At 38.6% G+C, this 19,780-nt stretch overlaps 1 protein-coding gene across 6 annotated transcripts in view; it reads left to right on the top strand.

Moving 5' to 3' along the window:
* Positions 1 to 19,780, top strand: part of LOC150091205 (voltage-dependent calcium channel subunit alpha-2/delta-3-like) — a 1,918,419-nt gene that overhangs the window by 1,438,866 nt on the left and 459,773 nt on the right. For all 6 annotated transcript variants that reach the window (XM_090374703.1, XM_090374689.1, XM_090374699.1 and 3 more), the window contains one exon: positions 11,380 to 11,528. In XM_090374703.1, coding sequence (XP_090230829.1) covers positions 11,380 to 11,528 — 149 coding nt within the window. The remainder of the gene's footprint in view (positions 1 to 11,379; positions 11,529 to 19,780) is intronic.

Below are 19,780 nucleotides of genomic sequence, written 5' to 3'. Positions count from 1 at the left end.
AATGAATTGTGATTTTGACCGTGTTAACTTCAAAAGAATCGAAACTCAAGTTTGGGCAGTGGCAAACACTTTCAATAAAACAGCAATATATTTCTCCACTGGAACAGTGCATTTTATTCAGAGTGGTGCAATATCATGGAAAGGCAGATTATTCATAGGTTCCATACTTTAAAACTAAACATCTGTTAAATTGTATAACATTTCTCTTAGTGAGGTAGTGAGGAAATTTTTCCCCCATTCATGGAAGATTACCTTATTAAAGTAATTATGAACTGATAGATCACTATCTGATCCAGGGTCATATTATCCTATTGATCTTCTTCCTATTGAATTTGTTTTCTGAAAAACAATATGGATTTAAGAAAGGGAAATCTGCAGAGAACACTAGATGCAGAGTGCTGGGATCGGTATGTCTTGGGATTATTTTTAAAGGTGCCTTGTGCTGTGGTGTGAGGGTATTTTATGAGATTGAGAGAGGCCAGATGTCAGAAGAATCTCTCAATAATATTTAGGAGCTATTGTCATGAAAGGAGAATGCATATTATAAGTAGATATACAGAGGAAGGTAGATCTGTTGAACATAGCTACCGTCAGGATTCAGGCTTCTTCCTGTTTGCCTGAAACATAGTTCTTCATGAGTTCCTCAAAATTGTTATGCCTGGAGTGAATTGGTGGTTTAATGCTTATGTCTTTATTTATGAGAATGTTCAATCTGAAATAAAATTTAGAGTTTCAATTATATTTGAATTGTTGCTGAAATTAGCATTAGCATTAGTAGAGGCATTTGATGCAAGAAAGCAAGCTTATGCGGCATCAGCCAAAAAAAAAAAAAAAAAAAAGTAACATAAATAAATAAAAATAACCACTTCCACTTCACCCCACTGTTCGTTCGAAATACCTGTCCAGCTGAGCCTTAAACTTATTTAGGCTATCAACTTCCACGACAAGGGATGGAAGTCTGTTCCACCCACCAACCACCCGCTGGCTAAAGGCAAATTTCCGCACATCTATCCTACATCTGTCTTTCCTCAATTTGAATTTATGCCCTCTCAGGTGATTTTTCTGAGCTAGAGGAAGAATCCCATCAGCATTGAGCATGCTCAAACCATTCAAGGCTTTGTACACCTCTATCAGATCACCCCGCTGGTGCCTAGTTTCCAGACACTGTAATTTGCAAAACTTAAGCCTTTCTTCGTAAGAGAACCCCTTTGTCCCATTCACCAATCTAGTTGCCCTTCTCTGTACTCGTTCCAGCAGCTCTACATCCTTCCTGAAATGAGGCCTCCAGGCCTGTATACAGTACTCTAGGTGTGGCCTGACCATTGCCTTATACAAGGGAATAATCACCTCCTTATCCCTGCTAGAAAAATTCCTATATATCATTGACAATACACCATGAGCTACTCTTGCAGCTCGTCTGCACTGCTCAGAGAACTTCATATCTGCCTGCACCACCACCCCCAGGTCCCTTTCATTCTCTACCACTGTCAGTGTAGTACCACAGAGTTGATACGTTGCTCTGGGGTTGCTGTTTCCCATATGTAGTACTTTACATTTGTCAATGTTAAACTTCATTTGCCACCTCGAAGCCCATCTGCTCAACCTTTCCAAATCCTGTTGCAGCAGCATAGTGTCAGTAGTGTCCTTGACAACCCTGCCAACCTTCGTATCGTCTGCAAACTTGGACATTAAGCCTGATATACCATCATCAATATCATTTATAAATACAGAAAACAATAAAGGCCCCAATACTGAACCCTGAGGGACTCCACTAATAACATTAGTCCACGATGAGCAGTGTCCATTGATTACCACTCTCTGTCTTCTCCCCCTCAACCACCCCTTTATCCATAGCAGCAACTTGCCTCCAATGCCACACTGCTCCAATTTGTGCAGCAGTCTTCCATGTGCAACAGTATCAAAAGCCTTTCTAAGATCCAAGTATATAATATCAAAGTTATTCCCTGCATCCAGTTCTTTTGTGACTGCATCATAGTATCCAATCAAATTGGTCAGGCAAGACTTCCCCTTAACAAAACCATGCTGTGTCCTAGCTATAACTGAAGTCTTGTCTAGATGATCCTGCAGTGCTTCTTTCACCAGTGCCTCCATTAATTTTCCGGGAACAGAAGTTAAACTCACAGGTCTATAATTACTTGTGTCAGCCTTTGATCCCCCTTTGTGAATTGGGGTCACATTTGCACATCTCCAGTCAATGGGTACCTCCCCTGAGTCCAAGGAAGCTCTCATAATTATGGCTAACGGTTTGCTTACCTCCTTTGCTGCCTCCTTTAATATAACTGGATAGATCCCATCCACTCCAGGTGCCTTTCTTGTGTTTATCTTCAACAATTTCTCCTCCACTTTGCTCTCAGTTATTACAAGATTCTCTAGCTTACTGCTAGAGTTGAATACACCTCTGGCATTCCCCTCGCTGAATAACTCCTCATGTGTGAATGTCGATGCAAAATATTCATTTAGTTTGTTAGCTACCCGAGCAGGGTCATCAACAGTTGACCCATCGATCTCAAGTGGACCAATCTGATTCATCCCCTTCCTTCTAGAGTTTACATAAGTAAAGAACTCTTTGCTGTTTTTCTTCGCATCCCTTGCCAAGGATCTCTCGTAATCTGCCTTCGCCTGCCTAACCTCCTTTGTAACTTGGTTACAGATCAACTTGTATCTATCATAGGCGTCCGTGTCACGTGTTAATTTGTATGTATCCCATGCATTTTTCTTCTCTGCCATATGCCTCATTAGTTCATCTGACAACCATTTAGGCCTAAACCTTGAACAATATTTCTTAGTTGGTATGTAAAGCCTAGTAGCTTCCACGATAAGTTCTTTGAATGCTTCCCATTTTGAATTTGCTGTTGGCAATATCATCAGTTGATCCCACTGTATAGAATTTAAATACTGTCTCAGTCCATTGTAGTCGCCTTTACGAAAGCAATACCCCTTCCCTTTACCCCTAATGGTAGTTACCTCTTTGAGTAACTCCCACTTCAGCACACTGTGATCACTGCCACCAAGTGGTTCATTTATCTGCAGATTCTTAATGCATGAAGAATCACTACTGATAATCAAATCAAGAGTATTACTCCCTCTAGTTGCCTCCCGAACATGCTGATGTAGAAAACAATCATCCAATAAATCCACAAAAGCCTTGCTACTGTGTGAGTGACCAGCCCCCAAATTCCAGTCAATATCTGGGAAATTAAAATCCCCCATTATAAGACTCTCTGATTTACTGGCCCACTCTATTTCTCCGAACAGTTTCTTATTATACTCATCAGAGTCATTAGGCCTATAGCACACTCCTACTCTCAATTTTGATCTCCCAATGCTTATGTCACACCAAACTGACTCGACACTGCACTGTCCAGCGATGTCGACTGGCTTCACTTCCTTGGATTTTATGTGTTTTTTAACTAATAGCATAACCCCTCCTCCCTTCCTATCCTGTCTATCCTTTCTGTAGACATTGTACTCCCCAAATTCCAGTTCTGCATTTCTTATATCTGTGTGACACCACGTCTCTGAAATCCCCACAATATCTGCCTTTGATGTTTTGAGCAATACCTCAAATTCATCAAATTTATTTACTAAACTCCTAGCATTGGTGTACACACAAGTATACATGCACCTGTTCTTTTTCTTAGCTACCCTAACACAACCCATGTGTTTACTTGTACCCCAATGATTCCCAGCAGTCTCTGAAATATCCTGCATCTTATTTTCCAGGCTGCGGCTCATTCCAATAGAAGCAGTGCAAGAATCACTTTCACCTCTGCCAGTGGCTACTGTTAATCTATTAGTCCTTGTATCCCCCCAATCTAGCAGTTTTCCGACCCACCTAACATTGCCTCGATAGCATCAGCAAACATTGTTGCACCCTTTCTATTTAAGTGTATCCCATCCCTGTAGAAGCAGTCTCTCCTGTTAACAAGTACAGACCAGGCTGAAAAAAATTCTACCCCTTGAGCCCTGCACAATCTTTCCAGGGCCGAATTGATTGACAGGGCTCTCATCATATACTCCCTCCTATCGTGTCTGGGCAGAATTGCAGACACTTTCAATTTCAACCCTAATTCACGGCTTTTTTTCATCAGTGACCTGTACTTGTCAAGTAATTCCGCCGGTCTCCTACTCTTAATGTCATTAGTGCCAATGTGTACAACTATATCACCTTTTGTGCCCTTAAAAGATGATATCCGCTCTACAACGTCATCAACTTTTGCCCCTGGCAGACAGAAATGGAGCAAAAGGTACAAGTTGGAAATATTAATTAGTGTAATAGTGCATATTCTGCTGAAGGGCAGACGAAGTAGTAATTGCTGTTGTGTTGTGAGGAACCAGTGGGGGGGGAGATCACCCTGAAATTTTCCCATCAGTATTAAATATGAGTCATACCCGGAGGAGAAATTGTTTTTTAATGAATATGTTAAATATTTAAAGTACAATATTAAGCTCTTATTTTCCAAGCTCAGAAGAGTAGTTAGAGTAGAATAGGTTGTTCATTAAATTTATTATCTGATTGTTTTTGTCTTCATTATGACCAGCTCTTGGAACTTTGATTTCATCATTCAGAAACATGGCAGCCCACAGGTTTGCTCCTCTGGGTGCTGCTACTCATGCATGCCAAATTAGCATTAGCATTAGCATTAGTAGAGGCATTTGATGCAAGAAAGCAAGCTTATGCAGCATCAGCCAAAAAAAAAAAAAAAAAGCCCACTTCCACTTCATCCCTCTGTTCGTTCAAAATACCTGTCCAGCTGAGCCTTAAACTTATTTAGGCTATCAACCTCCACCACAAGGGATGGAAGTCTGTTCCACCAACCAACCACCCGCTGGCTAAAGGCAAATTTCCGCACGTCTATCCTACATCTTTCTTTCCTCAATTTGAATTTATGCCCTCTCAGGTGATTTTTCTGAGCTAGAGGAAGAATCCCATCAGCATTGAGCATGCTTAAACCATTCAAGGCTTTATACACCTCTATCAGATCACCTCGCTGGTGCCTAGTCTCCAGACACTGTAATTTGCAAAACTTAAGCCTTTCTTCGTAAGAGCACCCCTTCGTCCCATTCACTAATCTTGTTGCCCTTCTCTGTACTCGTTCCAGCAGCTCTACATCCTTCTTGAAATGAGGCCTCCAGACCTGTATACAGTACTCTAGGTGTGGCCTGACCATCGCCTTATACAATGGAATAATCACCTCCTTATCCCTGCTGGAAAAATTCCTGTATATCATTGACAATACTCCATGAGCTACTCTTGCAGCCCGTCTGCACTGCTCAGAGAACATCATATCTGCCTGCACAACCACCCCTAAGTCCCTTTCATTCTCTACCACTGTCAGTGTAGTACCACAGATTTGATACGTTGCTCTGGGGTTGCTGTTTCCCATGTGTAGTACTTTACATTTGTCAATGTTAAACTTCATTTGCCACCTCTCAGCCCATCTGCTCAACCTTTCCAGATCCTGTTGCAGCAGCATAGTGTCCGTAGTGTCCTTGACAACCCTGCCAACCTTTGTATCGTCTGCAAACTTGGACATTAAGCCGGATATACCATCATCAATATCATTTATAAATACAGAAAACAATAATGGACCCAACACTGAGCCCTGAGGGACTCCACTAATAACATCAGTCCACGATGAGCAGTGTCCATTGATTACCACTCTCTGTCTTCTCCCCATCAACCACCCCTTTATCCATAGCAGCAATTTGCCTCCAATGTCACACTGCTCCAATTTGTGTAGCAGTCTTCCATGTGCAACAGTATCAAAAGCCTTTCTAAGATCCAAGTATATAATATCAAAGTTATTCCCTGCATCCAGTTCTTTTGTGACTGCATCATAGTATCCAATGAAGTTGGTCAGGCAAGACTTCCCCTTAACAAAACCATGCTGTGTCTGATCTATAACTGAAGTCTTGTCTAAATGATCCTGCAGTGCTTCTTTAACCAGTGCCTCCATTAATTTTCCTGGAACAGAAGTTAAGCTCATCATCATCATCATCATCAGCCATTTTCAATCCACTGCAGGATGAAGGCCTCTCCAGCAACTTTCCAGTTCTTTCTGTTTTGAGCACTGGCCATCCATTTACTACTCAAAAACTCATGAATTTCATCTATCCATCTCCGCCTTTGTCTTCCAGGTTTTCTTCTAGCTCCTCTTGGGTACCATTCTGTTATTTTCTTAGTCCATCTGTCATCATGTCTTCGAGCTATGTGTCCTGCCCAAGACCATTTTAGTTCTTTAGTTTTGATAAGAATGTCCTTTACTTGAGTTTGCTGCCTAATCCATGTGTTTCTCTTCTTATCTAACAGTCTGATTCCCAATATAATTCGTTCCATTCTTCGCTGTGTAGTTCTTAGCTTCTCTTCCATTCTTTTGGTGAGTGCCCAAGTTTCACTTCCATAAGTCATGGTGGGGAGTATACATTGATTCATTAATTTACGTTTCAGACAAACTGGGATATTGCTCTTCAGTATGTGACTATATTTCCTGAATGCTATCCATCCAAAATTTATTCTTCTCTTGACTTCCAGCCATTTATCATTATTCCAGCTAATAACTTGTCCCAGATAAGTATATGACTCCACCTTTTCAATTACTGCTCCTTCAATCATTATTTCCCTTTCCGTGGCATACTTGTTCATCATTACTTTTGTTTTAGCCATATTCATCTTTAGTCCAAAATCCTTACTAACTGTGCATAACTGATTAAGATTTTCCTCTAATTCTTTGGGATCGTGGCTTATGACCACAATGTCATCTGCAAATCGTAAATGGTTTAGGTACTCTCCGTTCACATTGACTCCTTTCTGCGACCAGTCTAATCTTCTGAAAGCTTCCTCAAGGGCAGCAGTAAACAGCTTCGGAGATATTGTGTCTCCTTGTCGAACTCCTTTCTCGATTTTAAATTTGCTACTGTCTTTGTCTAGTCTAATAAAGGATGTAGCACTCTCATATATTTTCTTCAAAATCATAATATATGGGGTATCTATGCCTTGTCTTTCCAGTGCCCGAAACATTGCCTTATGCTGTATAGAGTCAAATGCCTTTTCATAATCCACAAATGCCAGGCATAATGGTGTTTTATATTCATTTGCTTTCTCCATTAGCTGTGATATTACGTGAAGGTGATCCATAGTTGAGAATCCTGTCCTAAAGCCAGCTTGCTCTTTCAGTTGATTCTCATCAAGTATTCTTTCTAATCTGTTAGTAATGACCCTTGTGAACAACTTGTAGATATGGGATAACAAGCTAATTGGTCTATAATTTCCAATTTCTGATTTATCTCCTTTCTTATGCAGCAAAACTATGATTGCATTATTCCACTGCTTAGGCATCACACCTTTTCTAATGCACTTTGTGAAGAGCCTTGCCAGTTTTTGTGTTATGTCTCTTCCTCCCAATTTTAACAACTCTACAGTAACTTCATCTTCCCCCGGGGCTTTCCGATTCTTCATTTTCTTCAATGCATGTTCTACCTCATCAGGAAGAATATCGGGTATGTCGCATGTGTTGCTACTTTGCAATCCATCTTCCCCACTGCTGGTATCATTCCCTCGCTCCTTGTATAATTCTCTATAGTAGTCTTCTGCTATTTGAATTATGCCTTCTCTGCTATTTGTAAGTACACCATCGCTATTCTTCAGTTTCAGTATCATTTGTCTTTCTGTATTACTGCTCATGGCTGCTGATTTAAATCCTTTGTTTTCCCTTAATGCGTGTTCTACTTTTCTTGTGTTAAATCTTCTTATGTCCTCTCTGAGTCTCTTTCTAATGGCTTTGCATAACTCAGTATACTCAATTTTCTCCCTGTCAGTGTTTTTCTTGCTCTTCATTTGTCGTCTTTGGTTCATCATGACAAGTGTTTCTTGACTAATTTTTTCTTCTTTGGATTCCTGTTTCCCTATAGGTTTCTTGGGCTTTATCACTTTCAGAAAGTTGTAATATTCCTCGTCGATATCTTGGTCCTGAGCAGTCTGCAGAAGCTCAAACTTGTTCTTAAGTTCCAGTACATACTGCTTTTTCTCCTCTTCTGTTATTTCAAAGACCTTTGTATTATTTACTCGAGTCAGTTTTTTCCTTTCCTTTCCTACATCTATATCAAGTGTACATCTTACCATTCTGTGATCACTTCCAACATTTACCTTATTCAGGACAGTACCATCATTCAGGTCTATAATTACTTGTGTCAGCCTTTGATCCTCCTTTGTGAATTGGGGTCACATTTGCACATTTCCAGTCTATGGGTACCTCCCCTGAGTCCAAGGAAGCTCTCATAATTATGGCTAAGGGTTTGCTTACTTCCTTTGCTGCCTCCTTTAATATAACTGGATAGATCCCATCCACCCCGGGTGCCTTTCTTGTGTTTATCTTCAACAGTTTCTCCTCCACTTTACTCCCAGTTATTTCAAGATTCTGTAGCTTACTGCTAGAGTTGAATATCTTCCAAATGGTATCTTCCAAAGCATTACAGTAAACTGCAAGATTCTTCTAGCTGACCTCCTATTTAGTTAAATAAGTTAAAATGAATAGTCTGGTTTTAACTTATTGAACTAAAATAAATATATCACTAGAGGTCCCGGGTATCAAGTTATGCCCCTATCTCAGCCAAGTTTATTCTCAAGCTAATGTCAAAATTGAGAATAAAATTACTGTAGAGCAGTTATATCAATTTTGACAGGCTCATTGGGATGAGGCCTTAAAATATAGACAAACCAAAGGAGTTATCTCTAATGTAATAATTATTACTCCTAGAGGGCAGTCCATGGGCTGAATGGACCAAGCTCACACAATCTAAAACTAAATGTATTTGCTAGACAAAATTTTGCGCAAGATAAGTTAAAATTGTGTATAGTCTTCAACCTGGAAAGGAATTACCATTATATTTCTCAAATGAAATGAATGTATATAATTCAGAACTAGTGGAGCTTGGAAATTAAAACCTTGTAAAATATATTGCAAGTAACATTATCCATGTGTCACTTTTCATATGATATGTACATTTTTAAAAATTCCTGAATTATTTTTCAAATAAAGTATTTATAATGTATAGACATTAAGCTGAGTTAATATTAAAAAGCTGTTTTTCAAAATAACAGTTCCAAATTTTTTAATAACAGTTTTAATATAGTTTAACAGTTTCAATGAAACTTCATGGATCATACTGTTAACGGTTATTCAAGGATTCCACTCTGTTTGGGTCCCATGAGTTATTTTTCTTTCCACATGTCAAAAAAATTCATTATCTGTATAATTTTGATGATCCCTATATATATGCGCGCACACACACACACACACACACACACACACTTGAAACCACCACACATTAGCCACTTCTTTGAGAGAGAAAGGATTCAACTGTATGCATATATATATATATATATATATATATATATCTACACACACACTCTGCTCAACATAATTAAAAGAACAAAATGTTTTTCATGAATATTTTATTGTGAACAGTGTCTCTGAAGGAGAATATTTGATATAATAGGCATCCTAGCATACCTATCCCGAATATCCAATACAAATTGATCTACCACCTTACAGAGCTGTATATTAATACAAATTTTTCATGTCTATAAAAGCACAGATTGCGACCACATCACTTCATTCCCATTTTTTTTTTTTTTTTTTTGGCTTGCTCAGTGGAATAGCCACATCTCCAGTACTCAGGATAGCAAGTCATCATCGTTTAGATGATTCTTTGAGATGCTGGGCTGTTGGACAACTTTAAGCCATGCAGTTGCAGGCAGAGATGGCACTATGGCTTAATATGTCACGCAGTGCCATCTTGGCACTATGAAAGCAGTTTCAGGAGACGGAACCATTACAAAAAGGGCTGGCCAAGGTTACCCAAGAGCTTCGTCATCCAGAACATTGGTGCATAATGGCCTTTAGCAGCTGTTGCACCGTAAAACCTCCAACAACAACAACAACGTGAACAGATATTATATGGTTCATCTTGCTGTTAGAGCTAGAGAGCTCTAGCAGCAAGACAGAAACCTACAATGTCTTCAAATCAACTGTCTCTTGAGGTTGCTGTGGCCACAGGAAAAAACATTTCAAACCGGACTGTGTTAAGAAGGCTCAATTCAAGTGGCCACTATGCAAGGAAGCCAGTGGGTTGTATCCCATTAACTCCAAACTATTGCAGAGCTCATAAAAACTGGTACCATTAATATGTGACTTGGAGACCTGACAAATGGGGTACAGTTCTGTTCTCTGGTGAGTCCTGTTTTAACCTGCAAACAGATTCTATTCATCTGGAGACAATGAGGAATGTGGTGCCATCCCTCCAATATCAGAGAAAGGGATACTTATGGTGAAGGTGATGTTCTTGTGTGGTGCGGAATAATGATCAGCCAGTTGCACCCTTCTTCATGTTTTTTATTGGGGTATAACTGCACAGAAGTACTGAAAACAGATCTTCGAATCTTTTGTGCAACATTTTAGAGGTGCAGTTGGCTCATTTTCTTTTCATGCACGACAATGCCACTGCACACATAGAGCTGAAGGTAGAGGAATGTCTTGAAACTAAAGATATCCATCGACTGCCATGTCGAGCATGATCACAGAGACTTAAATCCACTCAAATATATGGCACCTCCGTAGCCAGGTGGGTAGGAGCAGCAGTGCGTAGCACACACTTCTTGATTAGACCAGGATTCGAGCCCGTGATCACCAAATATGGAGGATGCGGAAAGGTCAGGGAATGACCACCACATATCCCCGGAGCAATATGGCCTTAGTTGCTAATGGTCCTGAAAACCAAAATAAACAAACAACACTCAAATATGTGTGGATGCCCTTGGGTGTCACATTGCATGCTGTCAGCCAACTTGTTGGTCACTTGGTGAGCTAAAATCTGTGCTGCTGGAAGAATAGGGTTTGTTGCCACAGAATCTTATAGACACCCTTATATTGCGCATGGTTCCATCGGAGGGAATCATACACCATACTGGTGTCATGTGACCATATTTTTGAGCATCTTGTATCAGCTTGTGTAATGTGACCTTTTTTTGGTAATTCTTATACAAACTCTATAATTAACCCTTATACCTATCCAAAGGTTCTCGCTGTCTCCTCATTTCATCATTATTCTGTGGTAATACCATACCAAATTTTGTCCCACTTCATCACATGCTGCACGAGTTGTACCAGATTTTCTTCATGTTCTGTTAATTTTGTCAAACAGTGTATATATATGTATATACACACATACACACTTGAATCCTTCCCTCCCAAAGAAGTAGCGAATATGTGGCGGAATCAATGAAAAAATCAGTAATTTATATTTTGCATAGTTGTGTGTAAAATAATGACTTTCAGAGTGTTTTCTCCCTCTTCTTAGGATTTACTGTGAAAATTTGCAGGGAGAAAGTGATACCTATATAAGTCCAGAAAATCGTATCAGAAACTTTCTCAGGGAAGCACTTGATACGCAGGAATTTCGCTGGCGCACTACTAGTGTACGGCCCCCATTGCGTGACAAGCCAATATGTAAGTAAATAATGGCATTGTACTTTTAATAAAAACTTTAGTATTGCAAATTATGTAGAAAAGGCACAATGTACCAGAAAATTTAAAACTTTCATATTTCATATTTGTGGATTGGTCACTTGCATGCTAGCAAGACTTTTGTGGATTTATTTGATGACTGTTTTAACATTAGCATTAGTAGAGGCATATGATGCAAGAAAGCAAGTTTATGCAGTGTCAGCAAAAAAAAAAAAAAAAAAAAAAAGAAAAACGCTCCCATTTCACCCCTCCATTCATTCCAAATACCTGTCCAGCTCAGCCTTAAATTTATTTAGGATATCAACTTCCACAACAAAGGATGGAAGTCTGTTCCACTAACCAACTACCCACTGGCTAAAGGCAAACTTCCGTACATCTATCCTCCGTCTTTCCTCAATTTGAATTTATGCCCTCTCAGGTGATTATTTTGAGCAAGAGGAAGAATCCCATCAGCATTGAGCATACTCAAACCATTCAAGGCTTTATTCACCTCAATCAGATCACCTCGCAGGTGCCTAGTCTCCAGACTCTTTAATTTGCAAAATTGAAGCATTTCTTCGTAAGAGCAACCCTTTGTTCCATTCACTAATCTTGTTGCCCTTCTCTGTACTCAATCCAAGAGCTCTACATCCTTCTTAAAATGAGGCCTCCAGACCTGTACACAGTACTGAAGGTGTGGCCTGACCGTCACCTTACACACCTCCTTATCCCTGCTAGAAAAATTCCTGTATATCTTTGACAAGACACCATGAGCTACTCTTGCAGACCAGTCCGGCGATATCGACTGGCTTCACTTCCTTGAATTTTATGTGTTTCTTAACTAATAGCATAACCCCTCCTCCATTGCTATCCTGTCTGTCCTTCCTGTGCACATTGTACTCCCCAAATTCCAGTTCTGCATTCCTTATATCTGTGTGACATCCCTTTTTTGATATCCCAACAATATCTGCCTTTGATGTTTTGAGCAACACCTCAAATTCATCAAATATAGGGAGGCACCTCCATAGCCAGGTGGGCAGGTGCAGCATATCGTAGCACATGCTTCTTGATTAGACCAGGGTTCGAGCCCATGACCACCAAATACGGAGGATGCGGAAAGGTCAGGAAATGACCATCGCGTATTCCCGGAGCAATATGGCCTTAGCTGCTAATGCTCCTAAAAAAATCAAATAACAACAACATCAAATTTAATTACCAAACTCCTAGCATTGGTGTACCTGCACCTGTTCCTATTCTTTGCTACCCTAACACAACCCATATGTTTACTTGTACTGCAATGACTCCCAGCATTCTCTGAAATACCCTGCATCTTGTTTTCCAGGCTGCTGCTCATTCCAATAGAAGCAGCGCAAGAATCACTTTCACCTCTACCAGTGGCTACTGTTAATCTATTAGTCCTTGTATCCCCCCAAGCTAACAGTTTTCCGACCCACCTAACACTGCCTCGATAGCATCAGCAAATATTCTTGCACCCTTTCTTAAGTGTATCCCATCCCTGTAGAAGCAGTCTCCTGTTAACAAGTACAGACAACCAGAGGCAACTGGAGGGAGTAATACCTTTGATTTGATCTGATTATCACTACCTGACAATTTTTTTTTTTTTTTTCGTCATACCTCTGGAACGAAAGTTGGTTATTCTGAACAAAATTAATGTCCTGATGAAAATATCAATCTTTTACTTCTGTTCACATCTACATCAAAAGCTATACGCATTTTTTAAATTCCTTGTTTTTACACAATATCAGAATACATGGTTGTAATTATTACACACAATATATGTTACTTAGACATGGTTCCAACTCATTGATTTCTTTTATACTCCAGATTACTTTCCCATTTAAGGAGCCAACAGTAATCTCCCATCATTGCAGAGTCCTATCGACCTTGGTATCATTTTTCCATTGCAGATACATCCTGGTGGAAGCGCTCTCCTTGTTCATCACTGACATCTGCTAAGTTTTCAGGAAAGAAATCCAGATGGAATTAAGGAAATGCATTTTCAGTGACATTCAGCACACCATGTCCTTGAAACATTTCAGCAAGTTTGTCACCAGTTGCTCGTAGTTCTCTTCTTTTCTCTTTCCAAGGAATCTGTGTACCACAGCCTTGAAAGATCTCCATGCAGCCAGTTCAACATCATTCGGGTTTCTTCTAAAAGATGAAGAATTCGGAATTCTTCATCTTTTAGAAGCTTTCTTATTTGATAACATATGAAAATTCCTTCCTTCAGCTTTGCATGAGATAAATTTGGAAACGTTTTCAGTAAATATGTGAATCCTCTGCTTTCTTTATCCAGTGCCTTAGTGAAATTCTTAATCAGTCCAAGCTTCATGTGTACAGGGGGAAGAAAAACCTTTTGTGGATCAACCAATGGAACATACTTTACATCTTTTGCCATAAATATATTCATCTCTCTTGTCCCATGTTGTATGACGTAATGTTTGGCTGTTGCACGACTATCCCACAAACACAGGAAACAACAGTATTTAGTGAAACCACCTTGCATCCCAACAAGCAGGCCAATCACTTTGAGATCACCACAAATATTCCAACCATAGTCATTGTAAAGTATAGCAGCAAGAATCTGGGACATACTATCGTAAGTTTCTTTCAGGCCAACAGCATGAACAAGAGGAATTAATAGTAAAGTATTTCCATTATGAAGCAATATTGCTTTCAAACTTAGCTTTGACTCATCAATGATCAAATGCCATTCAGAGTTATTGTGATCAATGTTTGGTTCCTGCATAAGACCATCAATGTCTTTGCAAACACACGTGTTGTTTTCCATTGCAAAATATCTTGAAAACTCTTTATGTCGTTTACTGTATATTGTAATGTTTGTACCTGTGGTGAGTAAGATCCACTGTTGTATTCTGGATCCGAGTAATTCATCCTTCTCTTTGGGTAAGCCCAAGTCTCTGATCAAGTCGCTTAATTCTTCTTGTTCAATGTAGTGTGGGGCCTTTTCTTTTTCTGTCTCGTAGTCCAAATCATGTGAAGTACATGGTTCCACAACATCTGGTAAAACGATTTCTTCTGTACCTTCATCACTACTTACAATACCCCAAGATTTTGGTGGCACAGGTACTGACAGTCCTTTACCATGTGGCACTGGCCTATTTGCTGATGGGACATTTGGATATTTGATGCAGTGCTCGCTCTTTTTGGAAAGGCCTTTTATTTTTGTCATGCAGAAATAGCAGTCATCTAAATGATTCTTGGGCTCTTGCCATACCATAGGGATGGCAAAAGATAATGCTCTCAGCTTGCCATATAACCACACCCTTAAGTTAATTGTAGAAGTAATACAACAGATATGTGGAGCCCAATTTTTTTCTTGGTCACTGATCTTGCAGCCGAAGTACAATGAATATGCAATTGTGATGTATATTTTCTTCCTCTGAGTTTTTGGGGTTAAGTGTCCACAAACATAGCAGAAGTTGTCTGGGTGACTGATGCATGTTCCGTGCTTTGTGTTCTCCATTTTAACAATGCATTAACCTGAAAACAGTAAAAGCAATTGGTAAATTTGAACAGAAGAAATTCTTGTAGCGTAGTTTATCATACACTATATATTGAAGAGTAAATGGCGTAATAAAAATACTGACTTTTCTGGAAAAGTGCATCAAAATCAAAATATACGATATTGCAAGAACAGTAATGATGTAACTGCTTAACTTTAGCCCAATAAACAAAACCAACCAAAAGAGTAATAAGTTTAAAAATTGTATTTCAAACAGTAATGATATCTTTGTACAGAATCCAGTTATCTATATCTTAAAACTGAGACAAGATAGGAAATTTTTATGATTGATTTTAAATTCTATACATAAAACTTGACCAGAAACAACCATTGATTTGCTAGAGGTAAAAATCATGTTGGGTAGCGTTATCAGAAGTGATTCTTCAAAATTTAAGAATCTGCAGATAAAGGAACCACTAGGTGGCAGTGATCACAGTGTACTGATGTGAGGTTTACTTAGAGATGTAATGACCACCGCATATCCCCGGAGCGATATGGCCTTAGTTGCTAATGCTCCTAAAAAAAAAACCAAATAAATAATAAAGATGTAACTAGCATCTAGCATCAGGGGTAAGGGGAAGGGTTTTTGCTTTCTTCAAGATGACAAAAGTGGTATCAGAGAGAGTTTTTAAATTCTATACAGTGGAACCAACTGATGATGTTACCAATGGTGAATTCTAAATGGGAGGCCTTCATGGACTTAATCTTGGAGGCTATTAGGCTTTTCATTACTAAGAAATACTTTTCAAGGTTTAGGCCTAAATAGATATCAGATGAATTGATGTGGCTAGTTGCAGAGAAGAAAACTGCATGGAATGCATATAAATTATCAGGTGATACAGAAGCCTAAGGCAGAGATAAGCTAGTCTGTAATCAAGTCACAAAGGAGGTTAGGCAGATTACGAGAAATCTTTGCCAAACAATGCAAAGAAAAACAGCAAAGAGTTCTTTACTTATGTAAACTTGAGAAGGAAAGGGATGAATCAGATTGGTCCACTTAACATAGGTGGTTTGACTATTGATGATCATGCTCACGTAGCTGATAAACTGAATGAGTATTTTGCATCTACATTCACACATAAGGAGTTATTCAAGGAAGGGAATGCCAAAAGTTTATCAAGGAGGGGAATGCCAAACGTTTATCAAACTCTAACAGGCAGCTAAGTGATTTTCTAATAACTGAGAGCAAAGTGGAGGAGAAATTGAAATTAAACATAAGAAAGGCACCTGGGGTGGATGGGTTCTATCCAGTTATATTAAAGGAGGAAGCAAAGGAAGTAAGCAAACTCATAGCCATAATTATGAAAGCTTACTTGAACTCAGGGGAAGTCCCCATGGACTGGAGACCTTCAAATGTGTCCCCAATTTACAAAGGGGAATCAAAGCAACACAGGTGATTACAGAAGTTGAGAACTCCATTTTTTTCCCTGGAACAGAAGTTAATCTAACTTCTGTTCAGGGAAAATAATGTAGTCACTGGTTAAGTAAACGATGCAGGATCATCTAGAAACGACTGCAGTTATAATTCAGACAGAGCATGGGTTTTTTAAAGGGAAGTCTTGCCTGACAAATTTGATTGGATACTATGATGTGGTCACAAAGGAACTGGATGCAAAGAATAATTCTGATATCATATACTTGGATTTAAGAAAGCTTTTGATACTGTGGCACATCGAAGACTACTGTACAAATTGGAGCATTATGGCATTAAGGGCAAGTTGCTACAATGGATAAAAGGATGGTTGAGTGGGAGAAGACAGAGAGTAGTTATCAATGGACACTGCTCTTCATGGACTAATGTTATTAGTGGAGTCCATCAGGGTTTGGTGTTGGGCCCATTGTTGTTTTCGTTATTTATCAATGATATTGATGAAGGTATATTAGGGTTAATGTCTAAGTTTGCAGACAATATGAAGGTTGACAGGGTTGTTAATGGCAATAATGATAGTACACTACTGCAACAGGATCTGGAAAAGTTGAGCAGATGGACTGACAGGTAGCACCTGAAGTTTAACATTGACAAATGTAAAGTACTGCATATGGGTAGCAGTAAACCGAGAATAACATATCAACTGGCTGGTACTACACTCAGGGTAGTGGAGAATGAAAAGGACCTGAGTTTAATTGTGCAGTCAGATATGATGTTTTCTGAGCAGTGCAAAAAGGCTGCAAGAGTAGCTTATGGTTTCTTGTAGAATGTTTCATTAAAACTTCTTAAAACTTCAATCAGACATAAAATTATCACTCGATGGCTTCCTTCCCTCACAGACATATGAACGGTCTGACGTATTCACAATCATTAGTCAAGATCTCCCAACCCGACCATCGACACATGAAACCCCACCACCACATAACTCTGAGAGTCAGAAGTCATCTTGTCTAATGTTAAAATCACTGAAATGATCGCGGCATTAAAAGTTAAAATTTTAAATTGGCTAAAATAATTTAACTCAATTTTGAATAACTTCTTTCCCTAAAGCTGACTGGGACTTTTCTGACTTGGTCACAGGATAGAAGTAACATAATAGGAAATTCTTAAACCCTTCAAGATAATTTAATATCTTTGCACATGTGCGCAAACATCCATGAATCTGATATGAGAAATGGCCTACATACAAAGTATGTTAATGGAATTCTTGTGTAATTTGAATTCCAGCATTTCCGTGATTAATAATTTTGTGTAATTCCTCTGTATACTAAGTATTTTTGATTTGTCGAATAAAAAGGTGTGATTCTCGTTGAAGGCATGGAATGCTAATTCCGATGCACCTGCTCTAGCCGCATGCACTGAAGCTAAATGTTGTCTAGTTCTGGTATTTATTGTATAACTAGTGGACCCTTAATATGATGAATTACATTCCTTGTATGAAATGTTGTATACTATGTCGGTAATTTTTGTCGAAAATGGCGAAAGCATTGTTCAGTCTGTAGTTTCCACATGGGTCTCGACACAAAATTTAAACACTGTATCCCTGAAAAGTCTGTTAAATTGTTTGTTGTTGTTATTTGTTTTTTAGGAGCATTAGCAACTAAGGCCATATTGCTCCCAGGATATGCAGTGGTCATTCCCTGACCTTTCCGCATCCTCCGTATTTGGTGGGCACAAATACAAATAATCAAGAAGTGTGTGCTACGCACTGCTGCTCCTGCCCACCTGGCTACGGAGGTGCCTTAAATTGTTTGTGCCAATACTTGATGTATGGGACTTAAATAAAGTGTTTCTTGGGATTATTGTTATTGATTAAAGTTTTCATTTGCAGCTTATTTTTGGATTGTATTTTAACCATGTCAATGATAGAAAGAGGATAGCCTCTATTTAAAAATCTATCAGTTAGTGTTTGAATTTCATTGGTTAACGATGTTTCCAATGTTGAATATTTAAATGTGTTCTGAAACTGATTAAACATAATAGATCATTTGTACACAAATGGCTGATAGCTATTGTAATGAAGGTAAATGCATGTATTTGTTGGTTTCCGATAAATATTGAACTGAATGCTGTTAATATGATGGGTGAGTGTAAAATTCAAGAATTTTAGAGCTCTCCGTTTCAAGTGTGAAACTCAGTCTCGGGTGGATGTTATTAAATGAATGAAAGATATTCTGAATAGTATTCGTGTTAGTGATACATAGAATGTTGTTCAATTATCTCCCATAATAACGGGTATATATGACTCCTTTTTTACCTCATGTAAAAAAGGGGTCATATATACCCGTTCGATCGTGGCAAGATAAAATTCCGATAGGAGACCGCTAACGTTCAGATCCATTGGTAATCCAAAGATTTGTTTATATATTTTAACAGGAAACGTTATAAAATTTGCTTCAATCAGGAGTTTAATCAATTAAAAATTGTCTTTATTGGGAATTTTGGTGTGATTGATAAGGTATTGTGTTGTTACTCAACATGTCCCAAACTATATCTAGACATTTACTTTCTTGTATAGGGATGTAACATCCAGGAAATATAAGTTATCACATATTGTATAGTTTACAGTCCTTCAAACTATTGAATAGAGAATCATAGTTCTTTATGTTAAATTTAATCAATTGCCTAAAGGGTTTGATGTTATTGTATAAGTGTTGTAGCTAGAGATGTAACACTGAATTCCTATAAGAGATGATCGGGCAAATGGGAAATCACATTTTGTGAAGTTTTACATGACCAAAAAGAGTGAGATGTTAAAAGTCTTGGCTAGAAATCAAATTACATGAGAATTCCATTAATGTACATAGGCCATTTCTCATATCAGATTTGTGGTTGTTTGTGCACTTGCGCCAAGATATTAAATAATCTCAAAGGGTTTAAGAATTTCCCATTGTGTTATCCTGTGACCAAGGCAGACCTCTAAAAGCCCCAGTCTGCTTTAGGAAGAGAAGTTATTCAAAACTGAGTTAAATTATTTTAGCTAATTTTAACTTTTATATGACACGATCATTTCATTGATTTTAATATTAGACAAGATGTCTTCTGACTCTCAGGGTTTATGTGGTGGTAATACGATGTGTTGATGGTCTGGTTGGGAAATCTTGACTAGCGATCGTGGATACCTCGGACCATTCATATGTCTGTGGGGGAAGGAAGCCATTTGGTGATAATTTTACGTCCGATTGAATTTTTTAAGAGTATTGTAGTGAAGCATTCTTCAAAAACGCATTGAGGTAAATTCCTCTTTATTTCTGTATATTAATATAAATGTAGGACACA

Source organism: Mastigoproctus giganteus, chromosome 1 (genome assembly GCF_048544385.1).
Source record: "Mastigoproctus giganteus isolate SK-2022 chromosome 1, ASM4854438v1, whole genome shotgun sequence".
NCBI classification, from domain to species: domain Eukaryota; kingdom Metazoa; phylum Arthropoda; class Arachnida; order Uropygi; family Thelyphonidae; genus Mastigoproctus; species Mastigoproctus giganteus.
This window is presented reverse-complemented; position numbering and strand designations above follow the sequence as displayed.